General features: G+C 53.6%; 1 protein-coding gene across 1 annotated transcript in view; it reads left to right on the forward strand.

The window, feature by feature from the left end:
- The first annotated feature begins 4959 nt into the window (after positions 1-4959).
- SIDT1 (SID1 transmembrane family member 1) overlaps positions 4960-17556 on the forward strand; it is a 33443-nt gene continuing 20846 nt past the window's right edge. Inside the window, exons 1-3 of the mRNA XM_038753678.1 lie at positions 4960-5109; positions 14049-14170; positions 15606-15779. Coding sequence (XP_038609606.1) covers positions 14058-14170; positions 15606-15779 — 287 coding nt within the window. The 5' untranslated portion in view covers positions 4960-5109; positions 14049-14057. The remainder of the gene's footprint in view (positions 5110-14048; positions 14171-15605; positions 15780-17556) is intronic.

Genomic DNA, 17556 nt, shown 5'->3' on the forward strand with positions numbered 1-17556 from the left:
AATAGATATGTACAAGTAAAATAAATAAATAGAGTAATAAATATGTACAAACATATATACATATATACAGGAGCTGTGGGGAAGGGAAGGAGGTAAGATGGGGGGATGGAGAGAGGGACGAGGGGGAGAGGAAGGAAGGGGCTCAGTCTGGGAAGGCCTCCTGGAGGAGGTGAGCTCTCAGTAGGGCCTTGAAGGGAGGAAGAGAGCTAGTTTGGCGGATAGGCCAAATCTGTTGCTAATCTCACCGTGCCTCGTTCTTGCCTGTCCCGCCATCATTCATTCAATCATTCATTCAATCATATTTATTGAGTGCTTACTGTGTTCCTGCTTACAGTGCAGAGCACTGTACTAAGTGCTTGGGAAGTACAAGTTGGCAACATCTAGAGACGGTCCCTACCCAACAGTGGGCTCACAGTCTAGAAGAGGGAGACAGAGAACAAAACAAAACATATTAACAGAATAAATAGAATAAATATGTACAAATAAAATAAATAAATAAATAGAGTAATGAATACGTACAAACATATATACATATACATATGTACAGGTGCTGTGGGGAGGGGAAGGAGGTAAGGCGGGGGGGATGGGACCTCTGACTCCCAAGCCCGGGCTCTTTCCACTAAGCTATACTGCTTCCCAATAGCCTCTATAAAAATATATAGAATTGTAGCTATGTGCACATCATTAATAAAATAAATAGAATTATAGATATGTACATCAATCAATCAATAATATTTATTGAGCACTTACTGTGTGCAGAACACTGTACTAAGCGCTTGGGAAGTACAGGGCCTGGAATGCCCTCCCTCTGCCCATCCGCCAAGCTAGCTCTCTTCCTCCCTTCAAGGCCCTACTGAGAGCTCACCTCCTCCAGGAGGCCTTCCCAGACTGAGCCCCCTCCTTCCTCTCCCCCTCGTCCCCCTCTCCATCCCCCCGTCTTACCTCCTTCCCTTCCCCACAGCACCTGTATATATGTATATATGTTTGTACATAGTTATTACTCTATTTTACTTGTACATATCTATTCTATTTATTTTATTTTGTTAATATGTTTGGCTTTGTTCTCTGTCTCCCCCTTCTAGACTGTGAGCCCGCTGTTGGGTAGGGACTGTCTCTATATGTTGCCAACTTGTACTTCCCAAGTGCTTAGTACAGTGCTCTGCACACAGTAAGTGCTCAATAAATATGATTGATTAAGAATGATGGCATTTATTAAGCACTTACTATGTGCAAAGTGCTGTTCTAAGCATTGGGAAGGTTACAAGGTGATCAGGTTGTCCCACGGGGGGCTCACAGTCAATCCCCATTTTACAGATGAGGTAACAGGCACAGAGAAGTTAAATGACTTGCCCAAAGTCACACAGCTGACAAGTGGTGGGGTCAGGATTTGAACCCCTGTCCTCGGACTCCAAAGCCCGGGCTCTTTCCACTGAGCCACGCTGCTTCTGATGGGGAGCTAAACGTTATTGTGAGGAAATGATGCCTTGTTCGGAGGAAATTATAGGCTCCTGACAGGGAATTAGCGAGAGACGGGACACTGAAGGGTTACAAGCAGGAACAGCCTCAATCGGTTGCCTACAAGAGAAGCAGCGTGGCTCAGTGGAAAGAGGCTGGGCTTTGGAGCCAGAGGTCGTGGGTTCAAATCCTGACTCTGCCACTTGTCAGCTCTGAGACCTTGGGCAAGTCACTTAACTTCTCTGGGCCTCAGTTACCTCATCTGTAAAATGGGGACTAAGACTGTGAGCCCCCAGTGGGACAACCTGATCACCTTGTAACCTCCCCCGCTCTTAGAAAAGTGCTTTGCACGTAGTAAGCGCTTAATAAATGCCATTATTATTATTATTATTATTATTATTATTACTCACCGAAGAGACAAGCCACCAGGGGCCCAGGGGATCTCCCTGCCCCCCACTGCCAGACCGGGACTCCCATCCTCCACCCTGGGACCCCGACCCTCTACCTGTACACATGGCCTAGTGGATAAAGCAAGGGCCTAGGAGTCGGAGGGCCTGGGTTCTAATCCCAGCTCTGCCACTCGTCCACTTGGTGGCCTTGGCAAATCATTGAACTTCTCTGTGCCTCAGTTACCTTATCTGTAAAATGGGGATTAAGACCGTGAGCCCCATGTGGGACACGGACTGGACTGTGTCCAACCTGATTCTCTTGTATCTACCTCCAGGCTTAGTATAGTGCCTGGCACATAGTAAGCACTTAACAAAAACCATGAAGAGAAAAAACCCCCCGCACTCCCACTTTGGCCCTGGCAAATCTACATCTCCTCCCCTGATCTCTCTCCCTCTCGCCAGACTTGCATCTCCTCCTGCCTTCAAGACATCTCTACTTGTCTGTCCTCCCATCAACTCAAACTTAAAGTGTCCAAAACAGAGCTCCTTATCTTTCCACCCGAACCCTGACCTTCCCTAGACTTTCCGACTTTCCCGTCACTGTAGACGGCACCACCATCCTTCCCATCTCACAAGCCCGTAACTTGGTGTCATCCTTGACTCCTCTCTCTCTCATTCAACCCACGTATTCATTCATTCAATTGTATTTATTGAATGCTTACTGTGTGCAGAGCACTGTACTAAGCGCTTGGGAAGTACAAGTCAGCAACATATAGAGACGGTCCCTACCCAACAACGGGCTCACAGTCAATCCATCACCAAATCCTGTCAGTCCTACCTTCACAACATTATTAAAATCCTCCCATTCCTCTCCATCCAAACTGCTGCCTCAATGCAATCACTCATCCTAACCCGCTTAGATTACTGCATCAGCCTCCTTGCTGACCTCCCAACCTCCTGTCTCTCCCCACTCCAGTCCATACTTCATTCCGCTGCCCTGGTCATCTTTATATAAAAACTTTCAGGACAGATCACTCCCCTCCTAGAAAATCTCCAGCGGTTGCCTGGCCACCTCCATAACAAACCAAAACTTCTCACGATTGGCTTTAAAGCACCCCATCACCTTGACCCCTACCTCACCTCGCTTCTCTTCTTCTACAACCCAGCCCACTTTTGTGTCTACTGTCCGTAGCATACGGTCCGTATGGTGGTTACTGTACTGTCCTGGGAACCTACTGGGTACAAGATACCATAATGAGTGCCTTGCTCTGAACTGGGTGCTTTTTATTTACAGAGCAGGTGTGTATTGGACAGTCTTAGTGTGGTTGGGACTACAGATCTCTTATTGGCCTTTGCGCGCGCGCAAACACACACACACACACCCCGCCCTGTCTCCTCACTCCCCTTATCAATCAATCAATCATATTTATTGAGCGCTTACTGTGTGCAGAGCACTGTACTAAGCGCTTGGGAAGTACAAGTTGGCAACATATAGAGACGGTCCCTACCCAACAGTGGGCTCACAGTCTAGAAGAAGGGAATTTTTCCATCAGGAACCCCTTCTGTGTCTCTATAGCTCTATGCTGAACAGAGCACTTTGACTGTATAGCTCTATAGTGAGCAGACTACTATACTGGGGATCTGGTCGCACTGGCTCCGGTTCAGTACTGGACGCTTAGATTCCTTTTCGGGATCCGCTGTTTGAGTTTCCAGTAGAACTGGTAAGGGGAAGGCTGTGACCGTTCTGTTCATTTCTCTCCGTCCTGAATCCCCCTCCGGAGCCACCCCTTCCACCCCAGGCTCTACACCGCCTTGCATAATGCCCCCCGACCCCCCCAAACACAAACACCCTGGGTTTCCCGTCTTGAAGTCAAATGGAAGATGCAGCAGGGAGCAGAGAGGGAAGTTGTGCTGTGCTGTGCTGTGCTGGGCTAGGCTGGGCTGAGCTAGACTATCTAGACTAGTCCTTTCTAGACTGTGAGCCCATTGTTGGGTAGGGACTGTCTCTATATGTTGCCGACTTGTACTTCCCAAGCGCTTAGTACAGTGCTCTGCACACATGACAATGAATTCTGTGTGCTTACTGCTCTGCACACAGTAAGCGCTCAATAAATACGATTGAATGAATTCTGTGTGCTTACTGTGTGCAAAGCACTGTACTAAGCGTTTGGGAAGTACAAGTCGGCAACATATAGAGACGGTCCCTACCCAACAACGGGCTCACAGTCTAGAAGGGGGAGACAGACAACAAAACAAAACATGTGGACAGGTGTCAAGTCGTCAGAATAAATAGAAATAAAGCTAGATGCACATCATTAACAAAATAGAGTAGTAAATATGTACAAGTAAAATAAATAGAGTAATAAATCTGCACAAACATATATACAGGTGCTATGGTGAGGGGAAGGAGGTAGGGCGGGGGTGATGGAGAGGAGGCGAGGAAAAAGGGGACTCAGTCTTGGAAGGCCTCAGTAGGGCTTCGAAGGGAGGAAAACAGCTAGCTTGGCGGATGTGTGGAGGGAGGGCATTCCGGGCCAGGGGGAGGACGGGGGCCGGGGGGCGACGGAGGGACAGGCCAGAACGAAGTACAGTGAGGAGGTTAGCAGCGGCAGAGGAGCGGAGGGTGCGGGCTGGGCTGGAGAAGGAGAGAAGGGAGGTGAGGTAGGAGGGGGCGAGGGGATGGACAGCCTTGAAGCCGAGATGAATGAATGAATGAATGAATGAATGAATGAATGAATGAATGAATACTGGGCTGGGCAGAGTTATAATGGGCTGTGCTGGGCTGTGCTGGGCTGGGCTGGGCTGGTTGAAGCAGATGTAGCAGCTGGAAGGCGGGAAGCAAGGCGGCTGCAGTGTCCCCGGCGCTCGCCGGCTCGGGAAGCCGGGAGCCCAACACAATTCAGGGGCTTTGCTCTCGTAGCTCCGTTTAGCCTCGCTTAGCTCTCCTCGCCCCGCCCCGTCCCGCCCCGCCCCGCCCCGCCCCGTGGGGACCGGAGCCTGAGCCGGCCCGGAGTTTGCCGGGGGAGCCCACCGCCCCCGGTCCCGCTCGGGAACAAGGGAGGAGCCGTGCCACCCCCGATGCGGGGCCCAGCCTGGGGGGGGGGCGGGGTTGGCCCTGCTTTTTGGGGTCCCCTGGCTTGTGGCGGCCGCGCCCCCCGGGCCCCCCGCGGGCCCCGTCGAGGCCGACTTCGGCCGCGTGTACAGCGGCGTGGCCAGCGCCCGCTCGGAGGTGTTCTCTTTCCGGCTCCGCCCCGCCCCGGGACAGGTAAGGGTAAGGCCAGCCCTCCCAACCCTCCAACCTCCCGCCTCCGGCCCCCTCTCAGGCGACCCCCCGGGGACGGGGGACAGACGTGGGGGGAAGAGGACAGAGAGAGAAAGGGGCTGGAGGGAGGCGGCGGGGTCTGGGGACCGAACCGGGCGTGACAGGTGAAGGGCCTGAGGAGGCCAGGGCCGGCAGGGAAGAGGATGGACGAGTGGTTTGACGGAGATTATAGAAAAGTTGGGAGGAAGAAGGGGTGAGACCTTCCGTTTTGCACATGTTGAATCTGAGGTGCTAGGGAGCGTCCCGGTGAACGTCGCCAAGAGGCAAGATAAGATGTGGAATTGAATAATGGTGGAGAGGTCAGGGCCGGAGACCTTCCTCCCTAGAGAGAGGTGGTAGCCGAACCCAGGCCAGTGGATAGACTCCCTGAGAGAATGACCGTAGAATGAGAAGAGGGGGTGTCCCCAGCAGAGCCTGGAGGGACCCCCCCACAACTGGGAGGGTGAGAGGTGGTAGGGGAAACAGAAAAAAAAACAGAGAGGTTGGAGGAAAACCAGGAAAAAAGAGTGTTGGCTGTCAGGTGTGGGGACGGGGAGCAGTGCCAGCGAGATGCTGTGTGGCTTAGCAGAGAAAGTGCAGGGATGGGAATCAGGAGACCTGGCTTCTAATCCCAGCCCCACCACTTGCCTGCTGTGTGACTTTGGGCAAGTCACTTGACTTCTCTGTGCCTCCATTTCCACATCTGTGTCAGATCTGATGGAATTGTACCCCAGGACTCAGCACACACTGCTTGGCATAGTAGGCCCTTAACGTAGTAAGCCCTTACTATTAAAAGTGCCGGATGGGCTGAGGAGGATTGGACAGAGCAGGGCCCACTGGATTCGGCCCCAGGGAGGTTCATCGGAGGTGACCTTGGAGAGTGTTGCCTCGGAGGGGCCGGGGAGGAGTCCGAGTTGGTGGAGAGGAAGGGAAGGTGGCAGTGGTCCCATTCTTGAAGGTGGGAGAGAAATGAGAGATGGCAAGAGAGCTGGAGGGGCTGGGGAACCCAGAGACCACCTCCTTAGAGTCGGGGAGATTTTAGTGTGCTTGACAGCAAAGGGGATGGAGCTGTGAGTGGTTGAAGGTGGTGTCCAGGGAGAGGAGTAGAATGGGACCAAAGATTTTCAAAGATGTGTGATTATAGAAGCACAGCTCTGCCACTTTTCTGCTGGGTAACCTTCTTTATGCCTCAGTTACCTCGTCTGTAAAATGAGGATTAAGACCGTGAGCCCCATGTGGGACATGGACTGTCCAACCTGATTACCTTATATATACCCCAGCACTTGGGACAGTGCCTGGCACATAGTAAGTCCTTAACAAATTCCATAAAAAATGATGTGCTTTTAATAAGGTTTTGAAGGTGGGGAGAGTGATCTTCTGTCAGATATGAAGACGGAGACCCTTCCAGGCCAGAGGTGGAATGTGGGCGAGGGGTTGGCAGTGAGCTAGATGAGAGTGAGGTACAGTGACTAGGTTGGCTTTAGAGGAGCAAAGTGTGCATCCCACCTGTGCCTGGCTGGTGGGCAGTAGAGAGCCCGGGGCCCAAGGGGTTCTCATCCCTGCTGTCCCCACTGCCAGCCAGCCCAGTCGCTGTTGCCCCTGCACCCTGAGGCTTGGCGGGATGTGGCGTGGCTGATACTAAGACAGAAGCATTTCTGCTCCCCGTGGGAGGAGGGTGCTGCCCTAAGGTCTTGGGGGAATGGACAGGCGCTTAAGATGCGGTCCCTGCCTTCAGGGAGCCTACAGTCTGACACGGAGGGGCATACCGGCCAGTGCTGGAATGGTGTTTCTGGCTCCTGGCCGGGAAGCAGGGTAGCCATGGCTATCATGGGGCTCCTCCACAGGTGGAATAGGAGGAGCAGTGAGCTGAACGGCTCTCGCTTCTGCTTGGGGGCGGGCGAGTGCCCGCATAGGAAATCTGCTAAGGTTGCTTATTCCCCGAACATCTACCTGCTTCCCATTTGCCCAGCTGCCAGTCCGGGTATCTTCCATATAACACCTGGGGATGACTCTGCCTTCAGCAACTTAGGATGCCCCAGGCCAGTGTCTGGGGCTCAAAAGTAGTTTGCTAATTTCTTCCAGTCCCTGAGACAACGATTCTCTCATGCTCCGTTGGCAGAATCAGGGCTTATCTCTTAGGAAACATCTGTGGGAATCTCCCTCTTCTGATTCTTCTCTTCCATTGCGTCCCCCACCCAGCTGGCAGCAGTGTTCAGCCAGCCCTGGGCCCCACAGTCCAGGTTTCGTGAAAAGTTGGCTTTGACCGCCGCTTTGACCGCTAGAACAGCGGGATTGTGAGCCCCCTCCCAACTATGCCCCCTGCCTGGTCACCCATCAGCAACAAAGGAAGGCAAGGCAGCGGAGGTGACGGGAACACTCACACCCTCCATTCTTCCCTAGATCCGGGGAAACTCCTTTTTCTATTCCTTTCTTCCACTCCCTGCCCTGCTCCCAGGCCATCAGGAACTGTCACCTTCCCAGACCCATCTCCTCAGGACATTGAAGCCAGAGGCCACTAAAGGGAGGGACTAAATCAATAAATCAATAGATCGTATATATTGGGTGCTCACTGTATGCAGAGCACTAAACGCTTGGGAGAGTACAATATAACAGACTTGTTAGACACATTCCCTGCCCACAAGAAACTAAATGAGACTCTCTGGGGATCAAGAGGCTCCCAGGACATCGGAACCGGGTCACCAGGCCAGAGCCTGACTCTGTGTCCCCCAAAAATACAGGACAACAGATGGATTCCCCAGGTAGCCGTTTTGTAACTGACAATTCCCAAGGGAACTCGAGGTGATGGTCTTCAATCAATCAATCAATCAATCGTATTTATTGAGCGCTTACTGTGTGCAGAGCACTGTACTAAGCGCTTGGGAAGTACAAGTTGGCAACATATTCGAGACTTGTAGCTGTCCCATCCAAGCCCTGGAGGGCCAACCAGACCCTCCCTCCCTGGCCCGCAGGTGGGAGAACCCCCCAACTGGGAGCAATGCCTCACCTACCCAGTGCTCAATGGGCTTGCCAGAAGGCAAGGGGCAAGACAGTGTGGACACCGACCGTGACCATCTCTGTCGGGAGAACGTGGGAGAATGAATCATCACAGTAACCCCCGATCCGAGCTCCCTGGCTTGCATACCTTTTGCAGTGGGTTCTCATCACTCATCCTCTGACCGAGATAAACCTACTGTCCCTTTCCAGCCCCCAGCTAAAGCTGTCATGAGCATCTGTCTTCCTTTCCCTCGTGGCTGGTCAAGTCTCACGTGCCGAGCCTAATGCTCAGCTTTGAAGTCAGCGCCTGTCCCGGGGGGCCCCCAAGAGTCAGCTAGACAATCTGTAGCCAGGCCTTGGGGTGGGTGAGGGGGCAAGCAGCCTGGGCAAACATGAGGGGAGGGAACACCCCCAACTAGGGGAAAAGAGAAATTTCAATGTAAAGCCAGCCACCATCAGACCCGTGCCCCGACGTAGGGAGGATTCCTTTCCAGGTGCTGGGACATGACGGCCTCAGCGATGGTCTCTTTTTGAGGACTGATGCTCAGTGAATTAGGGAAGAATCTGTGGTGGAGCAGGCGTCCATCACTGGGGGTCAGATTCAGGCCCATGGTGGAAGGTCCACGGAATCTGTGCCATGGGGCTGGGGCTGGGGTGGGTCGGGCTGGTGGGGCATTGCCTTAGTGAGAGGAGGAGTAGGCGGATCCAGAGAGACCAGCCCAGCTCCAGTCTCAGAGACACAGTCCCTGCTGGGGCAGATCGGGACCAGCGTTGAGGGGGGACCCCACTATGACCATTCTGTTTCAGTCCAGGCCTGGGGGGCAAGGAGTGGGGTGTAGGGCTCGGGATGCCCAGCAGAAGCTGTAGGTGGTAAAGGGGTCCTCCCAATGGCCCTGAGACACCTCTGCATTGACCCCAAATTGTGTGGGGCTGGGGGAGAGAAGCATACTGTTACTGGATGCCTCGAGGCTCTCCCAGAGTTGTCCGGCCCCAGTCACTTCCTGCTCCGTTTCCCTGGAGACAGCTCTCTGTGTGCCTGGAAACTGCTGCCCAAAAAGGCGTAGCTACCCCGTGCCCCGGTGCCTCTTCTGGGCTGAGCTCTGGGGCTGGGGGCAGGTGGCTGGGGCCCCAGCCCCTCTGGCAGGGAGCCTGGGCCTTCCAGAGACCCCAGTTTTCCGGGAGGAAGTCGCCCGCAGGAGGGAACATCAGCAGCAGCAGAACTTGATTCCTGAAGCAAAGTTGGGAGTGTGTGGGGGAGATAATGGGGGGGCCTGAGGATGGGCTGGGGCTCCACTCAAGGACAGTTTTAATGCAAGCCATGGCTCAGCGGCAGTGTCGCAGGCTGGCAGAGGTTGTTGACACTCCTGCAGTGACTGGCTTGCCAAGCCCGTCCGGTTCGGGCTGTTTACCCAGCGTGGTATCATGTTCACAGGGAGGGGAGCATGCTCGGCGGGGCCAAAGGTCCCTCTTTCACAGTCCCCTGTTCCAGCGCAGCCTGCTGGCACAGTTGACTCTCAACTCAAAGGATCCCTGTCTCCTGAGAGGTTTGGCCCAGCTTCTTAAGCCCCTGTGCCCGCCCCTACCTCTGTCCTGTTGGGATGGGGGAGGGAGCCCCAACTAGAGTTGCAGTTCTGCAGCTTCCTACTTGCCTGCCCTGTGGTGGGCCAGACAGGGTGATGGGTCCTGGTGGTGGGCACTGGGCCTGTTGTTCCCCGTGGGTTCTCTGCATCGCCTTCGCAGAGCTGGTCCCGGGCCAGGGACCGGAGGTTGAGGTCAGGAGCCTCTAGGGGTGCAGGCAGCCTGGCGTGGGCCCAGATAAGCACCAGGAATGCAGTAAGCGCCAGGGCGCTGGTTTGTTGTGGTTTGGACTGTCCCAAAGTGGACTCTTTGTGTTTTCATGGCACCAAGCCCAGCCTCCTGGATTGGGGACTCCAGGACAGCCCAGCGTGGCAGCCATACTGGCATGTGCCAGGGCACAGACACTTCCACTGGGCCTCAGTCTCATCTCTTGCTCTCACCCTCCCCCGATCATGGAACTCCATCCCATTTCATGACCAACAGGCCACTGCTCTCCTCATCTTCAAAGCCCTCCTGATATTGCATTTCCTCCAGGATGACTTCCTGGACTACTGTCCCATCTCCTCAAATCATATCCCCACCGACTGCCTCTTGAGCTCTTCTGTTCCCCTAAGCATTTGTGGGCTTCTACCCTACCACAGTCTACATATCTTATACCCAATATTTAAACACTAATTCAGGTCCACATCTCATTTTCCTTCTTCCTATCCATAATTAATTTTAGCGTCTGTCTCCTCAACTAGCTGGTGAGATGCTTGAACACAGGGATCATGTCTTCTAACTCTTTTGTCCTCTCCACAGCACTCAGTACGTGGCTCTGCCCAAAGGAAACTGCCACTCCTTAAGTGCAGGGATTGTGTCTACTAACTCAATTGTCCTCTCCCAAGCACTCAGTCCAGTGCGGGGCACACAGTAGGCACTCAGTACTGAATGATGAATTGACTTGGCCCCAGCCCCTACCCAAGGCCACAGCTTGGGACTGGGACACGATGGGTCAGGCAACCAGCCGGCTGGCCACCAGCAACACTGTCTGCTCCTGCAGTGAGCCAACATGGTTAGGGGCAGGCTGCGGGGACTTGGGAATGCGGGAGTGCAGGGAGGAAATGGGAGAAAGGAGATCTCAACACTCTATTCGGTCAGCAGGATGTGGTCTCTGGCCCCGCGGGGGATTAATGGGGTTCCCCAATCATCACCCTTGTACGGTGAGCTGGACCAGCCCTCGTCAATGCCACCATGGTTTTAGAAAAGCCCCATCCAGCCCCCTTCTATGCCCCCCCCACCCCCCCGCAGTGCCCAAACTTAGCGGCAATGTCTGCTGCTCTGCCCTTTTGGATTGAGTCGATTTTGACTTCCACCCTGGAGCCACTTACCCTGGAGAGCCCTGCTTTACTCTCATCCTAGATGCCCGGAGCTGCCAGGTCCCAGGCCCAGCCCCTGCCAGAGCTGGGCCATCTTGACTTCCATAGTTGAGTGGCCCATGGCCAGCAGGCCCAGAAGAACCACCGCCGTTCCCACCCCTTCTTTAAGGTCTGTTCTCACTGAAGGAGCGGCAGAGCAGCATGTACGCCAGGGCAAAGATCTTCCCTCTGTCCCTGCCAGTTATGCCTTTCCCTCCAGAGGAGTCCCCCCAACCTCCCACTGGCCTACCCACACCTCGGGGTGGCCAGATGCCCCCGTGGCTCTCCATTCCCAGACCAGCCAGAGTTTCTGACCAATGCTCCCCCATCCCAGGTAAAGCCTCATCCGGCAAAACGAGCAGACCTCTAGCAATGCCCCCACCGACCCTTCAGGCTAGCTCGTGGTTGCCCGGCTCTACCCCTGCACCAGCCCTCCGGCCCCATGAGTCCAGCCACAGGGAATCCGGTTCCACCACAGAGCCAGACCAGTGTCCCACTTACTCCTTGGTCGGGCCCAAGGAATCCTTTCTTCTGGAAGACCTGTCCTCCACCAATGCCTCTGTTGTCCCTCTGCTCAGGGGAAGGATGAGGTCAGTAGATGATGGGGGGAGTCATTGCTTAGCAAGCAGAGATAGGGTCCATTCCTGGCACGTGCAGACTCCAAGCCTGGTGTTTGCGGGGTCTCCATCTTACACGTGCAGGGTACGTGGGTGGGACTTGAGGGGTCCCAGGAGAAGCCCCCTAAGGGCTGTTGGAAGCAGGGACGCTGGAAAGGGGAGGAGATGACCGCTTGTGGGTGGGCCCAGGACAAGCTAGGGCCAGTGGGAAACCAGTGTTTTCCCCCATGGACAGGAAGTGTGCACTGCAAGTCCCCCAGGTGTGGACTACCAGAAAAGGTCCAGGTAACTCCTCCCTAGTGGGACAGAAACCAGAAGAAGAAGGCCTCCCTGACAGAAGCCGCTCTGTTATCGTGGCAGCAGGATGATCGGCAAGAGGAGACATGGGGGAAAGTGGACATTCATTCATTCATTCATTCATTCAGTTGTATTTATAGAGCACTTACTGTGTGCAAAGCCAGCACAGGGTCCATGGACCCAGGTCAACCTGAGTCTGGCAGGACAGATTACCTCGAGGCTCCAAATGGAGTAGCATCTTCTAGCTGCCTCTTGGCTTCTGGGCAGGAGGAAGAAGGGAAGGAGGAGGTGTCACAAAGGAGTCATCCTCCTCAGGCTCTGCTTCTCGTGCCCCTGTGAAGATCCCAGACCCAGTCTTTGGACCCTAAAATTGAGCACCGCTGAGTGGGCCAGCTCTATGCATTGACTCTGCTAGCCCAGCATCAACTCCAGTGGTCGAACTCTCCAGCAGCCTGGGACTATGGGGCCAAGCAATGCCACAACCCAGAATGGTCACCTCCGGACTGGTCGGGGCTCTGTTGTGAGTCCTCCTTCCCTCCCACTCCGCTCCTTCTGCTGCCCTTTGCCCAACCTCGGTGCTCACCTCCCTTCGGGGTGGACCATTATTATTTCTGGACCTCAGTCTGTGAGCTTGTCCCTTCCTGCGTTGACAGAGGTGTTGGGATTCTGAGAGAAAACACATGGACAGGTTAACCAAGAAGATGAGAGTTTGACTCTTCCCCCATCACCTCCCCTCACTCCTGCTGTCCCCTCACATTTTCCCCTGACTCCTGCCTCCCTTCTATTTTTTGCTTGGTTTCTGAGGTGTCTCTTTCCAGGGAGAGGAAGCCGCCAAGCACAGCTCTCTGCAGGGCCTCCCGTCTGCCTCCCCCTCCCACCATTTCCAGGTGGGCCCAGAATGGCGTCCACGTGCACCATGTGGGTATGTTGAGGGACCCAGGAGTCGAGGGGCTTTTGTGTGGTAATTAGCTTCCATTGTGGAGTGGGGCCAGGAGGGAAATGGGCATCCTTGGCCTTGTTGCTGCTGGATTCTTTTGCAGTGGGGTCTCCTGTTGTGCCTCAAACAATCAGTGTTCCGAGAAGAGATATAGAAATGCATCAACTAATAATACACATCAATTCTCAGCCCATGTCGCTGCTTTTGCTCCATGAGCAAGCCATTTGCAGGGGTCTCCTGAGACCACATGGTCTGGGAAATTCTGCCCTGTTATCATGGCCAAAAAGTGTCTGCCCACCCTGGACAAAATCTCACCATCAGCGGTGTCATCCTCAAACATGAGAAAGGTCTCTGTCTCACTTGCTCTGATCAATTTTCAATCCATCAATGGTGTTTACTTCAATGCTTACTCTGTGCAGAGCATTGTATTGAGAGCTTGAGAAAGTACAATAGAGTCAGAAGGCTCAATCCCTTCCCTCCAGAAGTTCACAGTAGACTGAGCACTGAGCACTTGGGAGAGTATAATAGAGTTAGAAGAACCAATTCCTTCCCTTTAGAAGTTTGCAATCTGCTGGGTGCAGAGCACTGTACTAAGCTCTTGAGAGAGACACACTCCTTGCCCTTATGGAGCTCACAATCTAATAGGAGTCAGGCACTAAAATGGACTACCAGAACCGAAAGAGTTTAAAGGTATGTACATAAATGGTACAGGAGGAGGAGAGTTCGGGAGTGTGAAAATCCTAGTGCTTAGGAAAGGCAGAGGAGCTGAAATTGCAGTGGGGGAAAATAGGGTGGGAGAGGAGAGATTAATCAGGGAAGGCCTCTTGGAGGAAATGTGGTTTCAGAAGAACCTTGAAGGTGGGGATACCAGTGACCTGCCACCGGATGTGAAGGAGCAGCGTGTTCCTGGGCCCTCTGTTTCTGTCTCTGCCCCATCTGTCTGGCTCTCTCCCTTTCTCTGGGCCATGCAAATGGAGGTTCCTAATTCAAACGTGGCCTGTTCATTAATGCTTGCCCTCTCCTCCATCTCTCTCCCCTGTCCCTCGGTCTGTCCATCCCACCCTCCCTCCCTCCCGCCGGTAGGTAGCTGCCATGAGAGTCTATGTGAACAGCTCGTCGGAGAACCTACTGTATCCCGTCCTCTTCGTTGTGCGCCAGCAGAAGGGGGTGCTGTCCTGGCAGGTGCCCCTGCTCTTCCAAGGACTGTAAGTGGTGCCCGAGCCCCACTGCCTTGCTTTCCCCTTTCATTTCCATGCCCTCTCCCAGGGGCTTGAGCTGTGGCCCAGGGGGCCGGGAAACAGCCTGCCTGCTGCCCCACTGCTTTAAATGTGGGAAGCACAAGGTGGGAAAAACTACTAGGTTCCAGCCATGAATTTGGGCAGAAATAGCGGGCTGCTCTTCGCTGCAGTGAGGCAAGGCTAGAGCGTTTGGGCTGTTGGGCAACATGAGGATTTGGGGTTTTTTCCATGAGCCCCTTGGCTTTCCCCGTGCGGCCTCAGCCGCAGAGCACCCAACAGTCTGTGTTCCACCATCAGGGACATCTTCTTTGAGTATAAAGGACAGCAGTATGTAGATAGAGATAGAGAAAGTGATAGATAGATAGATGGAGGGATGGATAGATGGATAGGTAGGTAAGATAGATATTATTATTATTATTATTATTTTGGTATTTGTTAAGTGCTTACTATGAGCCAAGCACTGTACTAAGCACTGGGATGGATACAAGCCAGGTCAGACACAGCACCTATCCCATGTGGGGCTCATAATCTCAATCCCCATTTTACAGGTAAGGGAACTAAGAAGAACAGAGAAGTGAAGTGACTTGCCCAAGGTCACACAACAGACAAGTAGCAGAGTCGATATTAGAACCCATGATCTTCTGATTCCCAGGCCCATTCTCTATCCACCAGTGATAGATGGAATAATAGATAGAGTGATAGATAGAGAGATATAGATGGGGGAGAGAGAGAGAGCGAGATCCATCAGATTGAGAAAGGTAAAGAGACAGAGAGGGGAAGAGTGATAGAGAAAGAAGTGGATAGAAACATTACATCTATAAAGAAAGATAGATTAGATGGGTTGAGATAGATATAGAGAGAGGTAGATGGGATAGAGAAATAGATAGATTAGGTAAATATAGATAGAACAGATAGATTAAGAGAGAGATAAGGAATAGCAAGAGATAGGCAGAGTTTAGAGCGATACAGAAATAGAATAGACTGAGAGAGATAGAGAGAAAGAAAGAGAGAGAGGAGAGAGAGAGACAGATGGCTCCAGACATCACCTAGCACAGACAAAAAATGTCAGGCTCCCTGCCTTTTAGGAACCAATAACCAGAGAAACAAACCCCAAACAGATATGCACACAAAGGAGGGGATTAGTCTGTAAATCCCCTCTTACCCAACTGGAGTAGGAGGAGAGACACATGTCACCAGTCACCCGTAGCATATAGAGTCTTGACCCTGCCCTTGAGACCCCATGCCCTATCTCCTCAACCCTCACTGCCCTCGGGTCAGCCCACCCCCAGCAAATCCATTCACACATCCTGTCATCCAGAAATGTAAAGACTGGAAGAAAGGAAAGTAGAACTGGTATGTGTTGGGGGGTGAGTCCATTTTCATTGCTCAGTTTCTAACACAGGCACCAGCAAACCTACAACTACCAGGAAGTCAGTCGGACCCTGTGCCCTTCTGAGCCAGCCAATGAGACAGCAGGGACTTTGGAGCAACTAATCTTCGTGGATGTGGCGTCCATGGCACCGCTAGGTGCCAGGTTCAACCTGCTGGTCACCAAAATAAAGAACTTCCAGCTCCGGTGAGTCGCACCCAACCTGCATCAGGTACTGCTGGCCCCCAGACTCCTCCTGGCCTCCTGGGTGAGCGGAGCCGAGCTGCTGGGCTCAGGGTCGACCTGGGGACGCCCGGCTTGGCGCCAGGCTCCTGCCGGCTAGACACTGTCTCCTCCCTCTCTCACCGTTCCCTGCCGTTCCAGGCTCGCCCCACCCCCACCCCTTTCTGTGCAGGCACCAGGCTAATTAAACATGGCATCACCCGAGCCAGACCTCTAAGCCGCGACTTTGGCGTCACATGAGAAATCCAGATAGTACTGGAGGTTTGGGAAGGCACACCAAACCCTGTGGAGCATGAGATGAGATTGGGCGGCTTGGGCTGGGGCTCTCATTAATGATAATGCAGTAGATGTTTACTCATTCCACTGCATTTGGAGGAAAAGAGTGGGGTGGGCCAATCCTCGACGGCTCTCCTGAGTCCCGCCCAGAGGCACGCAGTCATGGTCTGCTAGTCCTGTGGTGTGAGAACAGCCAAACGAGTGCTTGCAGGGGACACAACAAGATGCACTGTCCACCCCACTGCCCAGTCGGCCCCCAGATTTGCCCAAAGAGCATCAGGCACCAACTGGGCTGGGCAGTGTCCCCTGGGAGAGGGCGCAAATTTCCCGGTCTTTCCGTGCTGAGTTTAGACTGCAGCAATGCAATGGGAAGCGGGAGGGAGCAGAAGGGAGCGGGAGGAAGACGGAGGATGCATCTGTCAACTGTGGCCTCGCTGGCCACATTTGCACACCGACAGTGGCTGTGGTGGCTTCAGCTATTTCCTGGACTTCTGGGGGCAAAGTGCCTTCCTCACCCTCAGGGGCAGTCAGCTGTTCCAGGCTAGCAGAGGGCGGGCACTGGGATGTGGGACTGTTTGGCCGCATGGACTGGGCCAGTCCTGGAGAAAGGCAGGCAGGAAGAGCGTGAGTGATCTTCCTTGCCCATCGAACCTCGGTACTTAATAATATCGTAATAATAATGATGACAGTATTTGTTAAGCACTTGCTATGTGCCAAGCACTGTACTAAGCGCTGAGGTGGGTACGAACAAATTGGGTTGGACACAAGCCCTGTCCCACATGAGGCTTACAGGCTCAATCCCCATTTTATAGATGGGGTAACTGAGGCAGAGAGACATGAAGTGACTTGCCCTAGGTCACACAGCAGATGTATGGCAAAGCCGGGATTAGAACCCAAGACCTTAAGATCCTTGCTCTAGCCACTATGCCATGCTGCTCGTGTTGCAGTACTTTCTTCTGAGCCTGGGGGGTGCCAAGAAGGGGCCAAAGGGAACCAAGGAGAACCGAGGGAGTAGGGGGATCCGGGGGGGGGAAGGAGTGGAAGGGTCAAGAGAGCCGGAGTTTTCCAAGTTTGGCCAGACACGCCTGCAGGAGAGAGGGAAAGAGCAGTGAGAATCTGCCGCTTTCTGGCACCCCCTGGGGATCCGAAGTATCTGAAGGGCATCAACGGGGTAGAAAACAGGACTCTCACCAAGAAAACTGGCCCACACCCAGGCTCTCCAGCTTGCCAAGAAAGCATTTTTCTTCCCTTCTAATGCCTGCCACAGCCTCGAGGAACCTGGGTATGGGTCTCATGAATTGGTAGCTGCTGGGCAGCTCCGCCCTTGGCCTACCAACCCTGATGGTGACTCTCTGCTTGGCGGACTGGGCTCCGGCCTGCCAGCCACCTCCAAGAGCCCATCTGTGCAGGGTCTGGCACCAAGTGGTCGAGAGGGACCATGGCAAAGTGGTGCCACCTGATCTGA

Source organism: Tachyglossus aculeatus, chromosome 11 (genome assembly GCF_015852505.1).
Source record: "Tachyglossus aculeatus isolate mTacAcu1 chromosome 11, mTacAcu1.pri, whole genome shotgun sequence".
NCBI lineage: Eukaryota > Metazoa > Chordata > Mammalia > Monotremata > Tachyglossidae > Tachyglossus > Tachyglossus aculeatus.